The sequence below is a fragment of the Salmo salar genome, chromosome ssa24, assembly GCF_905237065.1.
Source record: "Salmo salar chromosome ssa24, Ssal_v3.1, whole genome shotgun sequence".
Lineage (NCBI taxonomy): Eukaryota > Metazoa > Chordata > Actinopteri > Salmoniformes > Salmonidae > Salmo > Salmo salar.
This window is the reverse complement of record NC_059465.1, coordinates 42,331,589-42,350,000: the sequence shown is the minus strand read 5'-3', so window position 1 is coordinate 42,350,000 and position 18,412 is coordinate 42,331,589. Positions and strand designations below refer to the sequence as shown.

At 44.4% G+C, this 18,412-nt stretch overlaps 1 protein-coding gene across 1 annotated transcript in view; it reads right to left on the bottom strand.

Annotated features, from left to right (window-relative positions):
• Positions 1 to 18,412, bottom strand: part of LOC106585923 (extracellular matrix organizing protein FRAS1) — a 345,785-nt gene that overhangs the window by 41,608 nt on the left and 285,765 nt on the right. Inside the window, exons 48-51 of the mRNA XM_045706754.1 lie at positions 17,582 to 17,761; positions 15,912 to 16,036; positions 7,278 to 7,418; positions 5,002 to 5,229 (exon numbers count right to left, since the gene is read on the bottom strand). Coding sequence (XP_045562710.1) covers positions 5,002 to 5,229; positions 7,278 to 7,418; positions 15,912 to 16,036; positions 17,582 to 17,761 — 674 coding nt within the window. The remainder of the gene's footprint in view (positions 1 to 5,001; positions 5,230 to 7,277; positions 7,419 to 15,911; positions 16,037 to 17,581; positions 17,762 to 18,412) is intronic.

The following is an 18,412-nucleotide window of genomic DNA, read 5'->3' as shown; positions in this document are numbered from 1 at the left end:
AAGCCAGGGTCTGTACTTTGGCAATGGTAGGTTACGGGGGGACTCTTTGGGGAGATTCACCTATTGCTCACCTCTTGGCCACAGCACAGTAGACTATATGATTAGAGACAATCACCCTTTCTCTCTCTCAGCTCATTCACTGTCAAGCCACTAACACCTTTGTCTGATCACAGCCAAATTTCGTTGTTCCTCAAAAGAACAGACATGGAAACAACCACACATTCACAGCCCAGTAAGCTGTACAACATCAGAAATTCATACAGATGGGCCCAAAACAGCACAGACGAATACCAGAAAGCAACCTGGAACCAAAATATCCAAACACTCTTAGATAACTTTCTGGATACCATATTCACTCACAGTAAAGAAGGCATCAATCTAGCAGTAAAAAACATCAACTATATATTCAGGCAAACGGCAAAAGAAGCACAATTGAAATGAATAAAAAACAAAACAAAAAAGACCACAGATGACAACTGGTTTGATGCAGATTGTAAAATTATAAGGAAAAAACTTAGAACACTATTCAACCAAAAGCACAGAGACCCAAATAATGGTGAATTACGCCTTCATTACTGTGAGACTTTAAACGTACACTCAGAACCAAAAAAGCCAAGTACAACAGCAACCAGCTGACACTAATTGAGGAGTCCATAAACACAAACAACTTCTGGCAAAATTGTAAAAAACTAAAAAAATCTAAACAAGAAGAATTAGAGATACAAAATGGTGACGTATGGACGACCCATTTCAAAACACTCTACAACACCGTTCAAACTGACACAAACGCAGAACAACGCCAAATTCATAAGAAGTTGAATGGATTAGAAAAAGCTATAAAGGACAATCAAAATCCATTGGACTCCCCAATTACTGACCAGGAGCTCTATCAGAAACTTCAGGCCCTCAAATGTAAAAAAGCATGTGGACCTGATGGCATCCTAAATGAGATGCTCAAACTCACTAGTGCAAAATATCAATTGGCTATATTAAAACTGTTTAATTTGATCCTGAGTGTAGGTTATTTCCCTGACATCTGGAATCAAGGACTCATAACCCCAATCTTTAAGAACGGAGACAAATTTGACCCTAACAATTACAGAGGCATTTGTGTGAACAGTAACCTGGGGAAGGTTTTCTGTAGTATCATCAATGTAAGAGTTCTAAACTTCCTTAATAAGCACAATGTCTTGTAAAAGCCAAATTGGATTTATACCAAAACGTCGCACGACTGATCATGTTTACACCTTACACACCCTGATAGATACATTTACACACCAAAATAATACCGAAATATACGCTTGCTTTATCGACTTCCAAAAAGCATTTGTGTCACGGTTGTGTGGAGAGACGGACCAAGGCGCAGCGTGCTCTGAGTTCCACATATTTTATTTAGTGAAACTTACAAAACAAAAGGAAACAAACAACTAACCGCAACATCAGCGGTGCTACATGCTACTAACTAATTCAAAACAAGATCCCACAAATCAATGTATACTGGCAATACGTGCAGCATTAAAATTGGCAAGAAAAGAACAGAATTCTTTAACCCGGGCGAGGCCTTCTGAGCCCTGTATTCTTCAATAGTTACATCAACGAGTTGGCCACTGTTCTAGAAAAATCCTCAGCCCCTGGTGTTAGTGTCCACAATTCAGAGGTTAAATGCCTACTCTTCGCAGATGACCTATGCCTGCTGTCACCCACAGCACATGGCCTACAGCAGAGCCTGGACATGCTAGAGCAGTACTGCCAGACCTGGGCCGTGGCAGTAAACCCCCAAAAAACGAAAATAACGATTTTCCAGAGAAGATCCAGTTCTCAGGGAATTAGACCAAAGTTCTCAATTGGTACAAAATACACTGCTCAAAAAAATAAAGGGAACACTTAAACAACACATCCTAGATCTTAATGAAAGAAATAATCTTATTAAATACTTTTTTCTTTACATAGTTGAATGTGCTGACAACAAAATCACACAAAAATAATAAATGGAAATCCAATTTATCAACCCATGGAGGTCTGGATTTGGAGTCACACTCAAAATTAAAGTGGAAAACCATACTACAGGCTGATCCAACTTTGATGTAATGTCCTTAAAACAAGTCAAAATGAGGCTCAGTAGTGTGTGTGGCCTCCATGTGCCTGTATGACCTCCCTACAATGCCTGGGCATGCTCCTGATGAGGTGGCGGATGGTCTCCTGAGGGATCTCCTCCCAGACCTGGGCTAAAGCATCCGCCAACTCCTGGACAGTCTGTGGTGCAACGTGCCGTTGGTGGATGGAGCGAGACATGATGTCCCAGATGTGCTCAATTGGATTCAGGTCTGGGGAACGGGCAGGCCAGTCCATAGCATCAATGCCTTCCTCTTGCAGGAACTGCTGACAAACTCCAGCCACATGAGGTCTAGCATTGTCTTGCATTAGGAGGAACCCAGGGCCAACCGCACCAGCATATGGTCTCACAAGGGGTCTGAGGATCTCATCTCGGTACCTAATGGCAGTCAGGCTACCTCTGGCGAGCACATGGAGGGCTGTGCGGCCCCCCAAAGAAATGCCACCCCACACCATGACTGACCCACCGCCAAACCGGTCATGCTGGAGGATGTTGCAGGCAGCAGAACGTTCTCCACGGCGTCTCCAGACTCTGTCACGTCTGTCACGTGCTCAGTGTGAACCTGCTTTCATCTGTGAAGAGCACAGGGCACCAGTGGCGAATTTGCCACTCTTGGTGTTCTCTGGCAAATGCCAAACGTCCTGCACGGTGTTGGGCTGTAAGCACAACCCCCACCTGTGGACGTCGGGCCCTGATACCACCCTCATGGAGTCTGTTTCTGAGCAGACACATGCACATTTGTGGCCTGCTGGAGGTTATTTTGCAGGGCTCTGGCAGTGCTCCTCCTGCTCCTCCTTGCACAAAGGCGGAGGTAGCGGTCCTGCTGCTGGGTTGTTGCCCTCCTACGGCCTCCTCCACGTCTCCTGATGTACTGGCCTGTCTCCTGGTAGCGCCTCCATGCTCTGGACACTACGCTGACAGACACAGCAAACCTTCTTGCCACAGCTCGCATTGATGTGCCATCCTGGATGAGCTGCACTACCTGAGCCACTTGTGTGGGTTGTAGACTCCGTCTCATGCTACCACTAGAGTGAAAGCACCGCCAGCATTCAAAAGTGACTAAAACATCAGCCAGGAAGCATAGGAACTGAGAAGTGGTCTGTGGTCTCCACCTGCAGAACCACTCCTTTATTGGGGGTGTCTTGCTCATTACCTATAATTTCCACCTGTTGTCTATTCCATTTGCACAACAGCATGTGAAATGTATTGTCAATCAGTGTTGCTTCCTAAGTGGACAGTTTGATTTCACAGAAGTGTGATTGACTTGGAGTTACATTGTGTTGTTTAAGTGTTCCCTTTATTTTTTTGAGCAGTATATATAGAGTACTGCACACACTACAATTACTTAGGTTTAAAAATAAGCTCAACTGGACACCTTAATGAGGCAGTGAATGAACTAAGAGAGAAAGCACGCAAGGCATTCTACGCCATTACAAAACAATTTCAAATTGAAATACCTATCACAATTTGGCTAAAACTAATTGAATGTGTCATTGAAACAATTGCACTTTATGGCAGTGAGGTGTGGGGTCCACTTGCAAAACAAGATTTCACCAAATGGGACAAGCACCCCATTGAAACCCTGCATGCAGAGTTCTGTAAGATTCTGCAACATGCCCAGAGGAAAACTACAAACAATGCATGCAGGGCAGAATTAGACCAATATCCTCTAATAATAAAAACTCAAAAAAGAGCAATTAAGTTTTGGAAACATCGAAAATACAGTGACCCCCTCTCATATCATTTCCAAGCCCTGCAATGCCAAGAGCTGAGCAAAGAAAAGAGTCCCCTCATCCAGCTGGTCCTGGGGCTGAGTTCACAAAGCTGTTCTACTAACACACTGAAGCCTCAGGACCAGAACATCCAATCAATCAGAATAAACCAAATTACAACACTGTCAAAACAAAACTACATTGCTTATTGGGAAACACAAGCACAAACACAAAGCAAAATGCAGTGCTATCTGGCCCTAAATCGGCAGTACACCGTGGCTAAATATTTGACCATGGTTTCTGATCAAAACCTTAGAAAAGCCTTGATAAAGTACAGGCTCAGTGAGCACAGCCTTGCCATTGAGAAGGGTAGACACAGGAAAACCTGGCTCCCTGTAGAGGAAAGGCTGTGCAACCACTGCACAACAGCAGAACCTGAGACGGAGCTGCATTTCCTGACAAAATGTCAAAAATATAAAACAATTAGAGAGTGTCATTTCCCCAAATTTGAAACACTGATTCAAGTTTTCAAAGACCTCTCTGATGAGAATAGACTCCCCGTCCTGTTGGGGGAGGACGCAGAGAGCTGTGTGTTGGCAGCGCACTACATTGCTGCCTGCCATAAGTTGAGGGACAGTGTCTGACAGACCAATAAACCTGCACATGTACTCTACTGTATGCTTATTGTTATTGTTCAATGTATGGTTATTTTGACCCTTGGTTATTGTTGTTACTGTTGTCCCGTTGGCAATTTTGTTCTTTATATTTTAATTTTGTAAATATCCAAAGTAAGCTTTGGCAATATGTACATTGTTATGTCATGCCAATAAAGCAAATTGAATTGAATTGAATTGATAAACAGAGAGAGACATAGATATAGATATAGTGAGAGAGAGACACAGAGAGAGACAGTGAGAGAGAGAGACACACACACAGAGAGAGAGACACACAGAGACACACAGAGAGAAAGAGAGAGAGACACTGAGAGATAGTGAGAGAGAGAGTGAGAGACACACACACACACACACACACACACACACACACACACACACACACACACACACACACACACACACACACACACACAGAGAGAGAGCCAGAGAGAGAGACACAGAGAGACACTGAGAGATAGTGAGAGAGAGCGAGAGACAGAGACACACCCCTTCCTCCCCTCACCTCCTTGCCTGCCTCCTCCACCATAAAGAAGACGTTAGTCCCGTCAGTTACAGTGAAGGTGAATCTGTCCTTCAGTGAGTTGGATCCATCGTGGTTGTAGCTGATTCTGTTCTGGTAGACGTCATCCATGGTGAAGCTGTTGGTCTGACGGTAGTGCTGTCCGTTGTTGGTCCGCTCCATGCTGCCGTGACGGGGAGGCTGGACTATGGTGAAGGTGATGGACTCCTCCTGGAGGGAGATATTTTAGCGTCAATATGTTATGATATATAATATACACCGAGTGTATAAAACATCAGGAACACCGTCACTTCTTAAGCTAATGTGGGGTCTGAAATCTGTGACACTTCAATCAGCTCTGCAGGGTGGAAACAGAGAGCAGACAGATTGGATTTCTTCCACTATAAGGCATGGGACTCTAAACCGTTCACAAAATGTCAGTCTGAACCGGTCCACAACCGCTCAAAGTCCCTCATATGAGGGGACCTAACATCTAAGATGGGTTGGTTTGGTTTACACTGAATGGCAATGATAGACCGGAAGCAGCTGAATATATACGATGAGTCTACAAAACATTAAGAACACCTGCTCTTTCCATGACATAGACTGACCAGGTGAATACAGGGGAAATCTATGATCCCTTATTGATGACACTTGTTAAAGCCACTTCAATCAGTGTAGATGAAAGGGGAGGAGATAGGTTAAAGAAGGATTTTTACGCCTTGAGACAGTTGAGACATGGATTGTGTCGTGTATGTGTGCCATTCAGTAGATAAATGGGCAAGACAAAATATTTAAGTGCCTTTGAACGGGGTATGGTAGTAGGTGCCAGGCCGCACCGGTTTGAGTGTGTCAAGAACTGCAACGCTGCTGCAACAACAGTTTTCCCGTGTGTTTCAAGAATGGTCCACGACCCAACGGACATCCAGCCAACTTGACACAACTGTGGGAAGCATTGGAGTCAGCATGGGGCCAGCATCCCTGTAGAACGCTTTTGACACCTTGTAGAGTCCATGACCCTGACGAGGGTGAAAAGGGGTTGTAACTACAATATTAGCAAGGTGTTCCTAATGTTTTATACACTCAATGTACGATATATTACACTATTGTGATAAAATTAAGAATTCCATCATGGCTATTTTAATGAGGGTGACAACTTTACCCTCCACCTTGTCTATGCTAATAGTGCATATTTAAACTGAAAGTTACCTTGACTTAGCATAATCAAGGAGCTTGAAACTAGACGTCTTTGTTCTCTTCTAGTTGCTACAGCAACCAACTATTTAGCCAATAAGCCATACAATATGTTGACATCATCGTCGTGACCTACTGACAATGCCATTCTGTTTTGTTGCTGTCCGGGTCTGTCTTTTTGCTACAGTGCAGTGAAAAAGTATTTTCCCCCCCTTTTCTAAATGTCTCGACTTTTGCATATTTTTGATCCTGAATGACCTAATACGTCGTCCAAAAAAAAGTGATACTTTTGACTCATCTGAATATAGAACATTATTCCAAGAGACTTGACGATCATCCAGGTGCTTCTCAGCAAACTTGAGTCAACTTTTTTTGGATGATATGAGGTCCCATTATGCCTGGCGTTATTCCACAGTGAGAAACTCTTACCAACGGTCAAGCATGGTGGTGGTAGTAAAGATGGTTTGGGGATGCTTTGCTACCTCAGGACCTGGACGACTTAATAGAAGGAACCGTGAATTGTGCTCTGTATCAAATAATTATACGGGAGAATGTCAGGTAATATGTCTGTGAGCTGGAGAGCAGCTGAGTCATGCAGCAAGGCAATGATTCAAAACACAAAATCAAGTCTATATGAAAATGACTAAAAAGCAACAAATTTGAAGTCTTGGAATGGCCTAGTCAAAGTCCAGACCTCAATCCCAATTGATATGTTGTGAAACGAGCAGTTTGAAAACCCACAAATGTCACTGAGGTAAAGCAGTTCTGCATGCAAAAGATTGGCCAATATTCCTCCACATTACGTTTTTAAAACAGGGGAATTGGATGTTGCATGACTTTGTTAATTAAATTAAATAAAATACGATTTATTAGATTTTTTTTAAATGTGTTTACTCAGGTTCCCTTTATCTAATATTAGGTTTGGGTAAAAGATCTCACAACATTCAGTATAAACAATATGCCAAAATAGAGAAAATCAGAAAGGAGGAAATATACTTTTTCAAGGAAGTGTAGTTTAGATAAGCTTACTGCTAGTGAACACGGACTGTGTATAGTGAATGATCAGACAGCCTGTCCTACTCCACCTCTGTGTCAGCGTCAGTGGCCTTCAGTTCAAACTCAGTGATGGTCTTCCTGACCCCCTCCTGAACCCTCATCCCAGGAACCACCAGCAGGGGGAGGGAGTCATCCACCGGCCGGATGGTGATGTAGAACGTCTGGGCAACCTAAAGAGACCGTACAGATCACTGTTATCTACCTAAAGAGACCATACACTGTTATCTACCTAAAGAGACCGTACAGATCGCTGTTATCTACCTAAAGATACAGAACACTGTTATCTACCTAAAGACACAGTACAGAACACTGTTATCTACCTAAAGATACAGTACACTGTTATCTACCTAAAGATACAGTACAGAACACTGTTATCTACCTAGACACCATACAGAACACTGTTATCTACCTAAAGATACTGTACAGAACACTGTTATCTACCTAAAGATACAGAACACTGTTATCTACCTAAAGATACAGTACAGAACACTGTTATCTACCTAGACACCATACAGAACACTGTTATCTACCTAAAGATACTGTACAGAACACTGTTATCTACCTAAAGATACCATACAGAACACTGCTATCTACCTAAAGATACAGAACACTGTTATCTACCTAAAGATACAGTACAGAACACTGTTATCTACCTAGACACCATACAGAACACTGTTATCTACCTAAAGATACTGTACAGAACACTGTTATCTACCTAAAGATACAGAACACTGTTATCTACCTAAAGATACAGTACAGAACACTGTTATCTACCTAGACACCATACAGAACACTGTTATCTACCTAAAGATACTGTACAGAACACTGTTATCTACCTAAAGATACAGTACAGAACACTGTTATCTACCTAGACACCATACAGAACACTGTTATCTACCTAAAGATACTGTACAGAACACTGTTATCTACCTAAAGATACCATACAGAACACTGCTATCTACCTAAAGATACAGAACACTGTTATCTACCTAAAGATACCATACAGAACACTGCTATCTACCTAAAGAGACCGTACAGAACACTGTTATCTACCTGGACACCATACAGAACACTGTTATCTACCTAAAGATACCATACAGAACACTGTTATCGACCTAAAGATACAGAACACTGTTATCTACCTAAAGATACAGTACAGAACACTGCTATCTACCTAAAGATACAGTACAGAACACTGTTATCTACCTAAAGAGACCGTACAGAACACTGTTATCTACCTAAAGAGACCGTACAGAACACTGTTATCTACCTAAAGATACAGTACAGAACACTGTTATCTACCTAAAGAGACCGTACAGAACACTGTTATCTACCTAAAGATACAGTACAGAACACTGTTATCGACCTAAAGATACAGTACAGAACACTGCTATCTACCTAAAGATACAGAACACTGTTATCTACCTAAAGATACAGAACACTGTTATCTACCTAAAGATACAGTACAGAACACTGTTATCTACCTAAAGATACAGAACACTGTTATCTACCTAAAGATACAGTACAGAACACTGTTATCTACCTAGACACCATACAGAACACTGTTATCTACCTAAAGATACTGTACAGAACACTGTTATCTACCTAAAGATACCATACAGAACACTGTTATCTACCTAAAGATACAGAACACTGCTATCTACCTAAAGATACAGAACACTGTTATCTACCTAAAGATACAGTACAGAACACTGTTATCTACCTAAAGATACAGAACACTGTTATCTACCTAAAGATACAGAACACTGTTATCTACCTAAAGATACCGTACAGAACACTGTTATCTACCTAAAGATACAGTACAGAACACTGTTATCTACCTACAGAGACAGTACAGTAGGGTTCTAACTTGAAATATACTTATTCCTGTCCCTATGTTACCCTCTAATGATTGCTGTACATGTGTAATACACGCATATGTAATGTGTCAGTGAATATGGGGGAATAGAAACTTTGTGTGGAAAGTTACTGTGAGAGAGAAGGGGATGTACAGACACGTTTTGTTGTATATTTCAAGGGAAGAAGGTAGAGAGCAACAGTCGAGTCTCAGGCTAGTTTCTGTGGAACTAGGGCAAGGAGAGATGTGGAACTAGGGCAAGAAGAGATGTGGAACTAGGGCAAGGAGAGATGTGACCTAGGGCAAGGAGAGATGTGGAACTAGGGCAAGGAGAGATGTGGAACTAGGGCAAGAAGAGATGTGGAACTAGGGCAAGGAGAGATGTGACCTAGGGCAAGGAGAGATGTGGAACTAGGGCAAGGAGAGATGTGGAACTAGGGCAAGGAGAGATGTGACCTAGGGCAAGGAGAGATGTGGAACTAGGGCAAGGAGAGATGTGGAACTAGGGCAAGGAGAGATGTGGAACTAGGGCAAGGAGAGATGTGGAACTAGGGCAAGGAGAGATGTGGAACTAGGGCAAGGAGAGATGTGGAACTAGGGCAAGGAGAGATGTGGAACTAGGGCAAGGGGGGATGTGGAACTAGGGCAAGGGGAGATGTGGAACTAGGGCAAGGAGAGATGTGACCTAGGGCAAGGAGAGATGTGACCTAGTGCAAGGAGAGATGTGGAACTAGGGCAAGGAGAGATGTGGAACTAGGGCAAGGAGAGATGTGACCTAGGGCAAGGAGAGATGTGACCTAGGGCAAGGAGAGATGTGGAACTAGGGCAAGGAGAGATGTGGAACTAGGGCAAGGAGAGATGTGGAACTAGGGCAAGGAGAGATGTGGAATTAGGGCAAGGAGATGTGACCTAGGGCAAGGAGAGATGTGACCTAGGGGAAGGAGAGATGTGGAACTAGGGCAAGGAGAGATGTGGAACTAGGGCAAGGAGAGATGTGGAACTAGGGGAAGGAGAGATGTGGAACTAGGGCAAGGAGAGATGTGGAACTAGGGCAAGGAGAGATGTGGAACTAGGGCAAGGAGAGATGTGGAATTAGGGCAAGGAGATGTGACCTAGGGCAAGGAGAGATGTGACCTAGGGGAAGGAGAGATGTGGAACTAGGGCAAGGAGAGATGTGGAACTAGGGCAAGGAGAGATGTGGAACTAGGGGAAGGAGAGATGTGGAACTAGGGCAAGGAGAGATGTGGAACTAGGGCAAGGAGAGATGTGGAACTAGGGCAAGGAGAGACGTGGAACTAGGGGAAGGAGAGATGTGGAACTAGGGCAAGGAGAGATGTGGAACTTAACATGTACTGTAGATTTTTATTATTTTATTTAACTACCCCACGCTGGGCCGCAACGCTGGGCCAATTGTGCACCGCCCTATGGGACTCCAAATCACTGCCGGATGTGACGCAGCTTGGATTCGAACCAGGGACTGCAGTGACGCCTCCTGTACTGAGATGCAGTGCCTTACACCGCTGAGATGCAGTGCTTTACACCGCTGAGATGCAGTGCCTTACACCGCTGAGATGCAGTGCCTTACACCGCTGAGATGCAGTGCCTTACACCGATGAGATGCAGTGCTTTACACCGCTGAGATGCAGTGCTTTACACCGCTGAGATGCAGTGCTTTACACCGCTGAGATGCAGTGCTTTTACACCGCTGAGATGCAGTGCTTTTACACCGCTGAGATGCAGTGCTTTACACCGCTGAGATGCAGTGCTTTTACACCGCTGAGATGCAGTGCTTTACACCGCTGAGATGCAGTGCCTTACACCGCTGAGATGCAGTGCCTTACACCGCTGAGATGCAGTGCTTTACACCGCTGAGATGCAGTGCCTTACACCGCTGAGATGCAGTGCTTTTACACCGCTGAGATGCAGTGCTTTACACCGCTGAGATGCAGTACTTTTTACCGCTGAGATGCAGTACTTTACACCGCTGAGATGCAGTGCTTTTACACCGCTGAGATGCAGTACTTTTACACCGCTGAGATGCAGTGCTTTACACCGCTGAGATGCAGTGCTTTTACACCGCTGAGATGCAGTGCTTTACACCGCTGAGATGCAGTGCTTTACACCGCTGAGATGCAGCGCTTTACACCGCTGAGATGCAGCGCTTTACACCGCTGAGATGCGGCGCTTTACACCGCTGAGATGCGGCGCCTTACACCGCTGAGATGCGGCGCTTTACACCGCTGAGATGCGGCGCTTTACACCGCTGAGATGCGGCGCTTTACACCGCTGAGATGCGGTGCTTTACACCGCTGAGATGCGGTGCTTTACACCGCTGAGATGCGGTGCTTTACACCGCTGAGATGCGGTGCTTTTACACCGCTGAGATGCGGTGCTTTTACACCGCTGAGATGCGGTGCTTTTACACCGCTGAGATGCGGTGCTTTACACCGCTGCGCCACTCGGGAGGTATAAATATATACTTGTGTGACTTGTTGTGTTTGTAGCTGAAGCATCCAGTGAGTGAAAAAAACTTGGTTTGAGCTTGTTCAAGTCGTCCGTCTGAGATAATACTATGTTTGTTCAGAACCTACCAACTGTCAACAACCTAAACATGAATAGCTCATTCGAATGCATTGCCCCCCCACCCAACCTCTTCTACGCTGCTGCTACACTCTTATTATCTATGCATAGTAATTTTAATCACAGGTGCCACCACACATTGACTCTGTACTGGTACCCCCTGTATATATAGCTGTTGTTATTTACTGTTATTTACTGATGCTCTTTAATCATTTGTTATTCTTTTCTCTTACTTGTTTTTTTTTTTGGGGGGGGGATTTTCGTAAAAACTGCATTGTTGGTTAAGGGCTTGTAAGTAAGCAATTCACTGTACGGTCTACACATGTTGTATTCGTGACAAATAAAATCCTATAACAGTAAAATAGGGCTCCACGTATGAATCTGTTGTGAAATTGTGAGATGTGTCTGAGCATAAGCAGAATTAATTTTCTCAACTGCAATTACATGGTATTGTATCTGTGTTAAAATCTGACCTCACGTTGCTATGCATAAATAGAGAGGAATTCCAATTGAACATGTAACCTCATATCAAATCAACATTGCAACTAAGATTTACACTAACCTACTCCACAATGCATTGAAGTAGAGATGAAATCTGCAACCACCTAGCAACCCCATCACAACATATATATATACACGTCAGAGTCACCCATCACACCATATATATATACACGTCATAGTCACCCATCACACCATATATATACAAGTCATAGTCACCCATCACACCATATATATACACGTCATAGTCACCCATCACACCATATATATACACGTCATAGTCACCCATCACACCATATATATATACACGTCATAGTCACCCCATCACACCATATATATACACGTCATAGTCACCCATCACACCATATATATACACGTCATAGTCACCCCATCACACCATATATATACACGTCAGAGTCACCCATCACACCATATATATATACACGTCATAGTCACCCCATCAAACCATATATATACACGTCATAGTCACCCCATCACACCATATATATACACGTCATAGTCACCCCATCACACCATATATATACACGTCATAGTCACCCCATCACACCATATATATATACACGTCATAGTCACCCCATCACACCATATATATACACGTCATAGTCACCCATCACACCATATATATACACGTCAGAGTCACCCATCACACCATATATATACACGTCATAGTCACCCCATCACACCATATATATACACGTCATAGTCACCCCATCACACCATATATATACACGTCATAGTCACCCATCACACCATATATATACACGTCAGAGTCACCCATCACACCATATATATACACGTCATAGTCACCCCATCACACCATATATATACACGTCATAGTCACCCCATCACACCATATATATACACGTCATAGTCACCCCATCACACCATATATATACACGTCATAGTCACCCATCACACCATATATATACACGTCATAGTCACCCCATCACACCATATATATACACGTCATAGTCACCCCATCACACCATATATATACACGTAATAGTCACCCCATCACACCATATATATACACGTCATAGTCACCCCATCACACCATATATATATACACGTCATAGTCACCCCATCACACCATATATATACACGTCATAGTCACCCATCACACCATATATATACACGTCATAGTCACCCCATCACACCATATATATACACGTCATAGTCACCCCATCACACCATATATATACACGTCATAGTCACCCCATCACACCATATATATATACACGTCATAGTCACCCCATCACAACATACACTGGAAACGTCTCACGCCATGAGCGATCACATCCTGGTGTAAATAGTATTAGATACAAACCCTAATCTGTTCTATGTGATAGTTTATAAACATCCTGATCGAATATCTACGGCGTGTAATACGGGAGAGAAAATATCCCACTCTGGAATTAGAAAATACACAACAACCTTATGGTCTGGACAACCTGAATATAACGTATGGACAACCTGAATATAACCATATGGCCAACCTGAATATAACGTATGGACAACCTGAATATAACGTATGGACAACCTGAATATAACGTATGGACAACCTGAATATAACCATATGGACAACCTGAATATAACCATATGGACAACCTGAATATAACCATATGGACAACCTGAATATAACCATATGGACAACCTGAATATAACCATATGGACAACCTGAATATAACCATATGGACAACCTGAATATAACGTATGGACAACCTGAATATAACGTATGGACAACCTGAATATAACCATATGGACAACCTGAATATAACCATATGGACAACCTGAATATAACCATATGGACAACCTGAATATAACCATATGGACAACCTGAATATAACGTATGGACAACCTGAATATAACGTATGGACAACCTGAATATAACGTATGGACAACCTGAATATAACGTATGGCCAACCTGAATATAACCATATGGACAACCTGAATATAACCATATGGACAACCTGAATATAACCATATGGACAACCTGAATATAACGTATGGCCAACCTGAATATAACGTATGGACAACCTGAATATAACCATATGGACAACCTGAATATAACGTATGGACAACCTGAATATAACCATATGGACAACCTGAATATAACATATGGACAACCTGAATATAACCATATGGACAACCTGAATATAACGTATGGCCAACCTGAATATAACGTATGGACAACCTGAATATAACCATATGGACAACCTGAATATAACGTATGGACAACCTGAATATAACCATATGGACAACCTGAATATAACCATATGGACAACCTGAATATAACGTATGGCCAACCTGAATATAACGTATGGACAACCTGAATATAACCATATGGACAACCTGAATATAACGTATGGACAACCTGAATATAACCATATGGACAACCTGAATATAACCATATGGACAACCTGAATATAACGTATGGACAACCTGAATATAACCACATGGACAACCTGAATATAACCATATGGACAACCTGAATATAACGTATGGACAACCTGAATATAACCATATGGACAACCTGAATATAACCATATGGACAACCTGAATATAACCATATGGACAACCTGAATATAACCATATGGACAACCTGAATATAACGTATGGACAACCTGAATATAACCATATGGACAACCTGAATATAACATATGGACAACCTGAATATAACCATATGGACAACCTGAATATAACGTATGGCCAACCTGAATATAACGTATGGACAACCTGAATATAACCATATGGACAACCTGAATATAACGTATGGACAACCTGAATATAACCATATGGACAACCTGAATATAACCATATGGACAACCTGAATATAACGTATGGCCAACCTGAATATAACGTATGGACAACCTGAATATAACCATATGGACAACCTGAATATAACGTATGGACAACCTGAATATAACCACATGGACAACCTGAATATAACCATATGGACAACCTGAATATAACGTATGGACAACCTGAATATAACCATATGGACAACCTGAATATAACCATATGGACAACCTGAATATAACCATATGGACAACCTGAATATAACCATATGGACAACCTGAATATAACCATATGGACAACCTGAATATAACCATATGGACAACCTGAATATAACGTATGGACAACCTGAATATAACCATATGGACAACCTGAATATAACATATGGACAACCTGAATATAACCATATGGACAACCTGAATATAACCATATGGACAACCTGAATATAACCATATGGACAACCTGAATATAACCATATGGACAACCTGAATATAACATATGGACAACCTGAATATAACCATATGGATAACCTGAATATAACCATATGGACAACCTGAATATAACCATATGGACAACCTGAATATAACCATATGGACAACCTGAATATAACCATATGGACAACCTGAATATAACTGTATAGGCAACACACAGAGCCATCACACACAGCAGTTAGCCAGTCGTGAGGGCCAGACAACCTCTTCATGTGTTTACCCAAGCGCTTCTCATTAGGCTGCATTAGAGAGAGCCATTATGCCCAGTGTGTGTGTGTGTGTGTGTGTGTGTGTGTGTGTGTGTGCGTGCATGCGTTTTTTTGTGTGTGTGTCCTTGGAGGTGCATACAAGGTGTGTGTGTGTGTGTGTGTGTGTGTGTGTGTGTGTGTGTGTGTGTGTGTGTGTGTGTGTGTGTGTACCTCATTAGCCCCGTCAGACACTATGAATGAGAACTCGTCTGTGTGCTTCTCTTCTTCGCTGGTGTGAACGTACTGGATGCTACGTGAAGCCAGGTCAGCTTGGGAGAAGGAAGTAATGCGGCTTCCTGTAGCGGGAGGAAGTTACCATTTATTAGCATTAACCATTACCATTAATAGTTGAAATAGCTTTGTAAACTTGATGTGCAAGAAAACACCGTCTGTAGCATGTTAATGTAGCATTTTCATACTAATCCTGTTTTGGTTTAGAGTGCAATGCCAGGATCATGGGTTTGATTCCCTCTGGGGTCATACCAAACACTCATTTCGTTTGCACTGTACTGTACTAGGGCGCTTCGGATTAAAGTGTCTGCTAAATGGTATATACTGTAAGCAGAACGGACAGTGTTTCATGCATAGCAGGTCCTGGAATATGAAGTATGAGTTTTGGATTAGCGGTAGCGTCGGTCGCTAGCTAGCTATCCTCGTCATCTGCCTTACTACCCACCCACCACCCTGTACACCAGGCAGTCATCTGGTCTACTACCCACCCACCTCCCTTTACACCAGGCAGTCATCTGGTCTACTACCCACCCACCTCCCTGTACACCAGGCAGTCATCTGGTCTACTACCCACCCACCACCCTGTACACCAGGCAGTCATCTGGTCTACTACCCACCCACCTCCCTTTACATCAGGGAGTCATCTGGTCTACTACCCACCCACCTCCCTTTACACCAGGCAGTCATCTGGACTACTACCCACCCACCACCCTGTACACCAGGCAGTCATCTGGTCTACTACCCACCCACCTCCCTTTACACCAGGCAGTCATCTGGTCTACTACCCACCCACCTCCCTGTACACCAGGCAGTCATCTGGTCTACTACCCACCCACCACCCTGTACACCAGGCAGTCATCTGGTCTACTACCCACCCACCTCCCTTTACACCAGGCAGTCATCTGGTCTACTATCCACCCACCTCCCTTTACATCAGGCAGTCATCTGGTCTACTACCCACCCACCACCCTGTACACCAGGCAGTCATCTGGTCTACTATCCACCCACCTCCCTTTACACCAGGCAGTCATCTGGTCTACTACCCACCCACCTCCCTTTACACCAGGCAGTCATCTGGTCTACTACCCACCCACCTCCCTGTACACCAGGCAGTCATCTGGTCTACTATCCACCCACCTCCCTTTACTCCAGGCAGTCATCTGGTCTACTACCCACCCACCTCCCTTTACTCCAGGCAGTATCCAGCTGTGTAGCTGTGTGAGTTCCGGTAGGTAAAAGACTAATGAACTAAGTCAAGCCCCCAACGGCCTCGAGGTAAAGTGAGTTCAGGAAGTTGAAGTTGAGGCTTAGACACTGGTTAGAATGCTAGTGAGAGGAGAGCAGCCAAACATGATGTCACTTCCTCCATGATATCTTTGGTCCCAATGTGTCTAATCGTCAGACTCATTATTTCATGTTGGATTACACAGGTGTGTGTGTGTGTGTGTCCGTTAGAACACGTATGTGCGTGAAAGTTTGACCCTTTATAAGTTTGTGTATGCATGAGTGTGTAAAATATACGCACGTTTAAAACATGTTTTGTGCAGGTGTGGGTGTGTGTGTCCATGCGAGCTGGTTGCTCTGCGTGTGTACAGCACCAGCAGTAGTACCTGGGGTGCTGGCGTGCTCCAGGTGTCCCAGTGCAGTCTGCTTGGTGATGCGGTACACCAGTTCTCCAGGCTCACTGTCCTGGTCTGTAGCTGACAGCTGGAGAGTAGTCAGCTTCTTCACTGAGTTCTCATCAACCACCAGACCTTTATTCACTACCACAGAGGGGGGCAGGTGGTCCTCTGGGGGACAGGGGAACATGGGGGCGGGGGAACATGGGGAACATGGGGACAGGGGAACATGGGAACGGTGGGACATGGGGACGGGGGACATGGGGACAGGGGGAACATGGGGATGGGGGGGAACGGGGAACGGGGGGACGGGGAGACGGGGGAACGGGGGACGGGGGGACGGGGGAACGGGGGGACATGGGAACGGGGAACGGGGGGACATGGGGACGGGGAACATGGGGACAGGGGGAACATGGGGATGGGGGAACGGGGAACGGGGGACGGGGGGACGGGGGAACGGGGGACGGGGGACGGGGAACATGGGGACAGGGGGAACATGGGGATGGGGGAACGGGGGAACGGGGGGACGGGGGACGGGGGAACGGGGGGCCGGGGGGACGGGGAACGGGGGAACGGGGGACGGGGAACGGGGGACGGGGGGACGGGGGGACGGGGGAATGGGGGAACGGTGGAATGGGGGACATGGGAACGGGGAACGGGGAACGGGGGGACAGGGGAACGGGGGATATGGGGACGGGGAACGGGGGAACGGGGGGACGGGGGAACGGGGGAGCGGGGGGACATGGGAACGGGGAACGGGGGACAGGGGAACGGGGTAACGGGGGACATGGGGACGGGGAACATGGGGACAGGGGGAACATG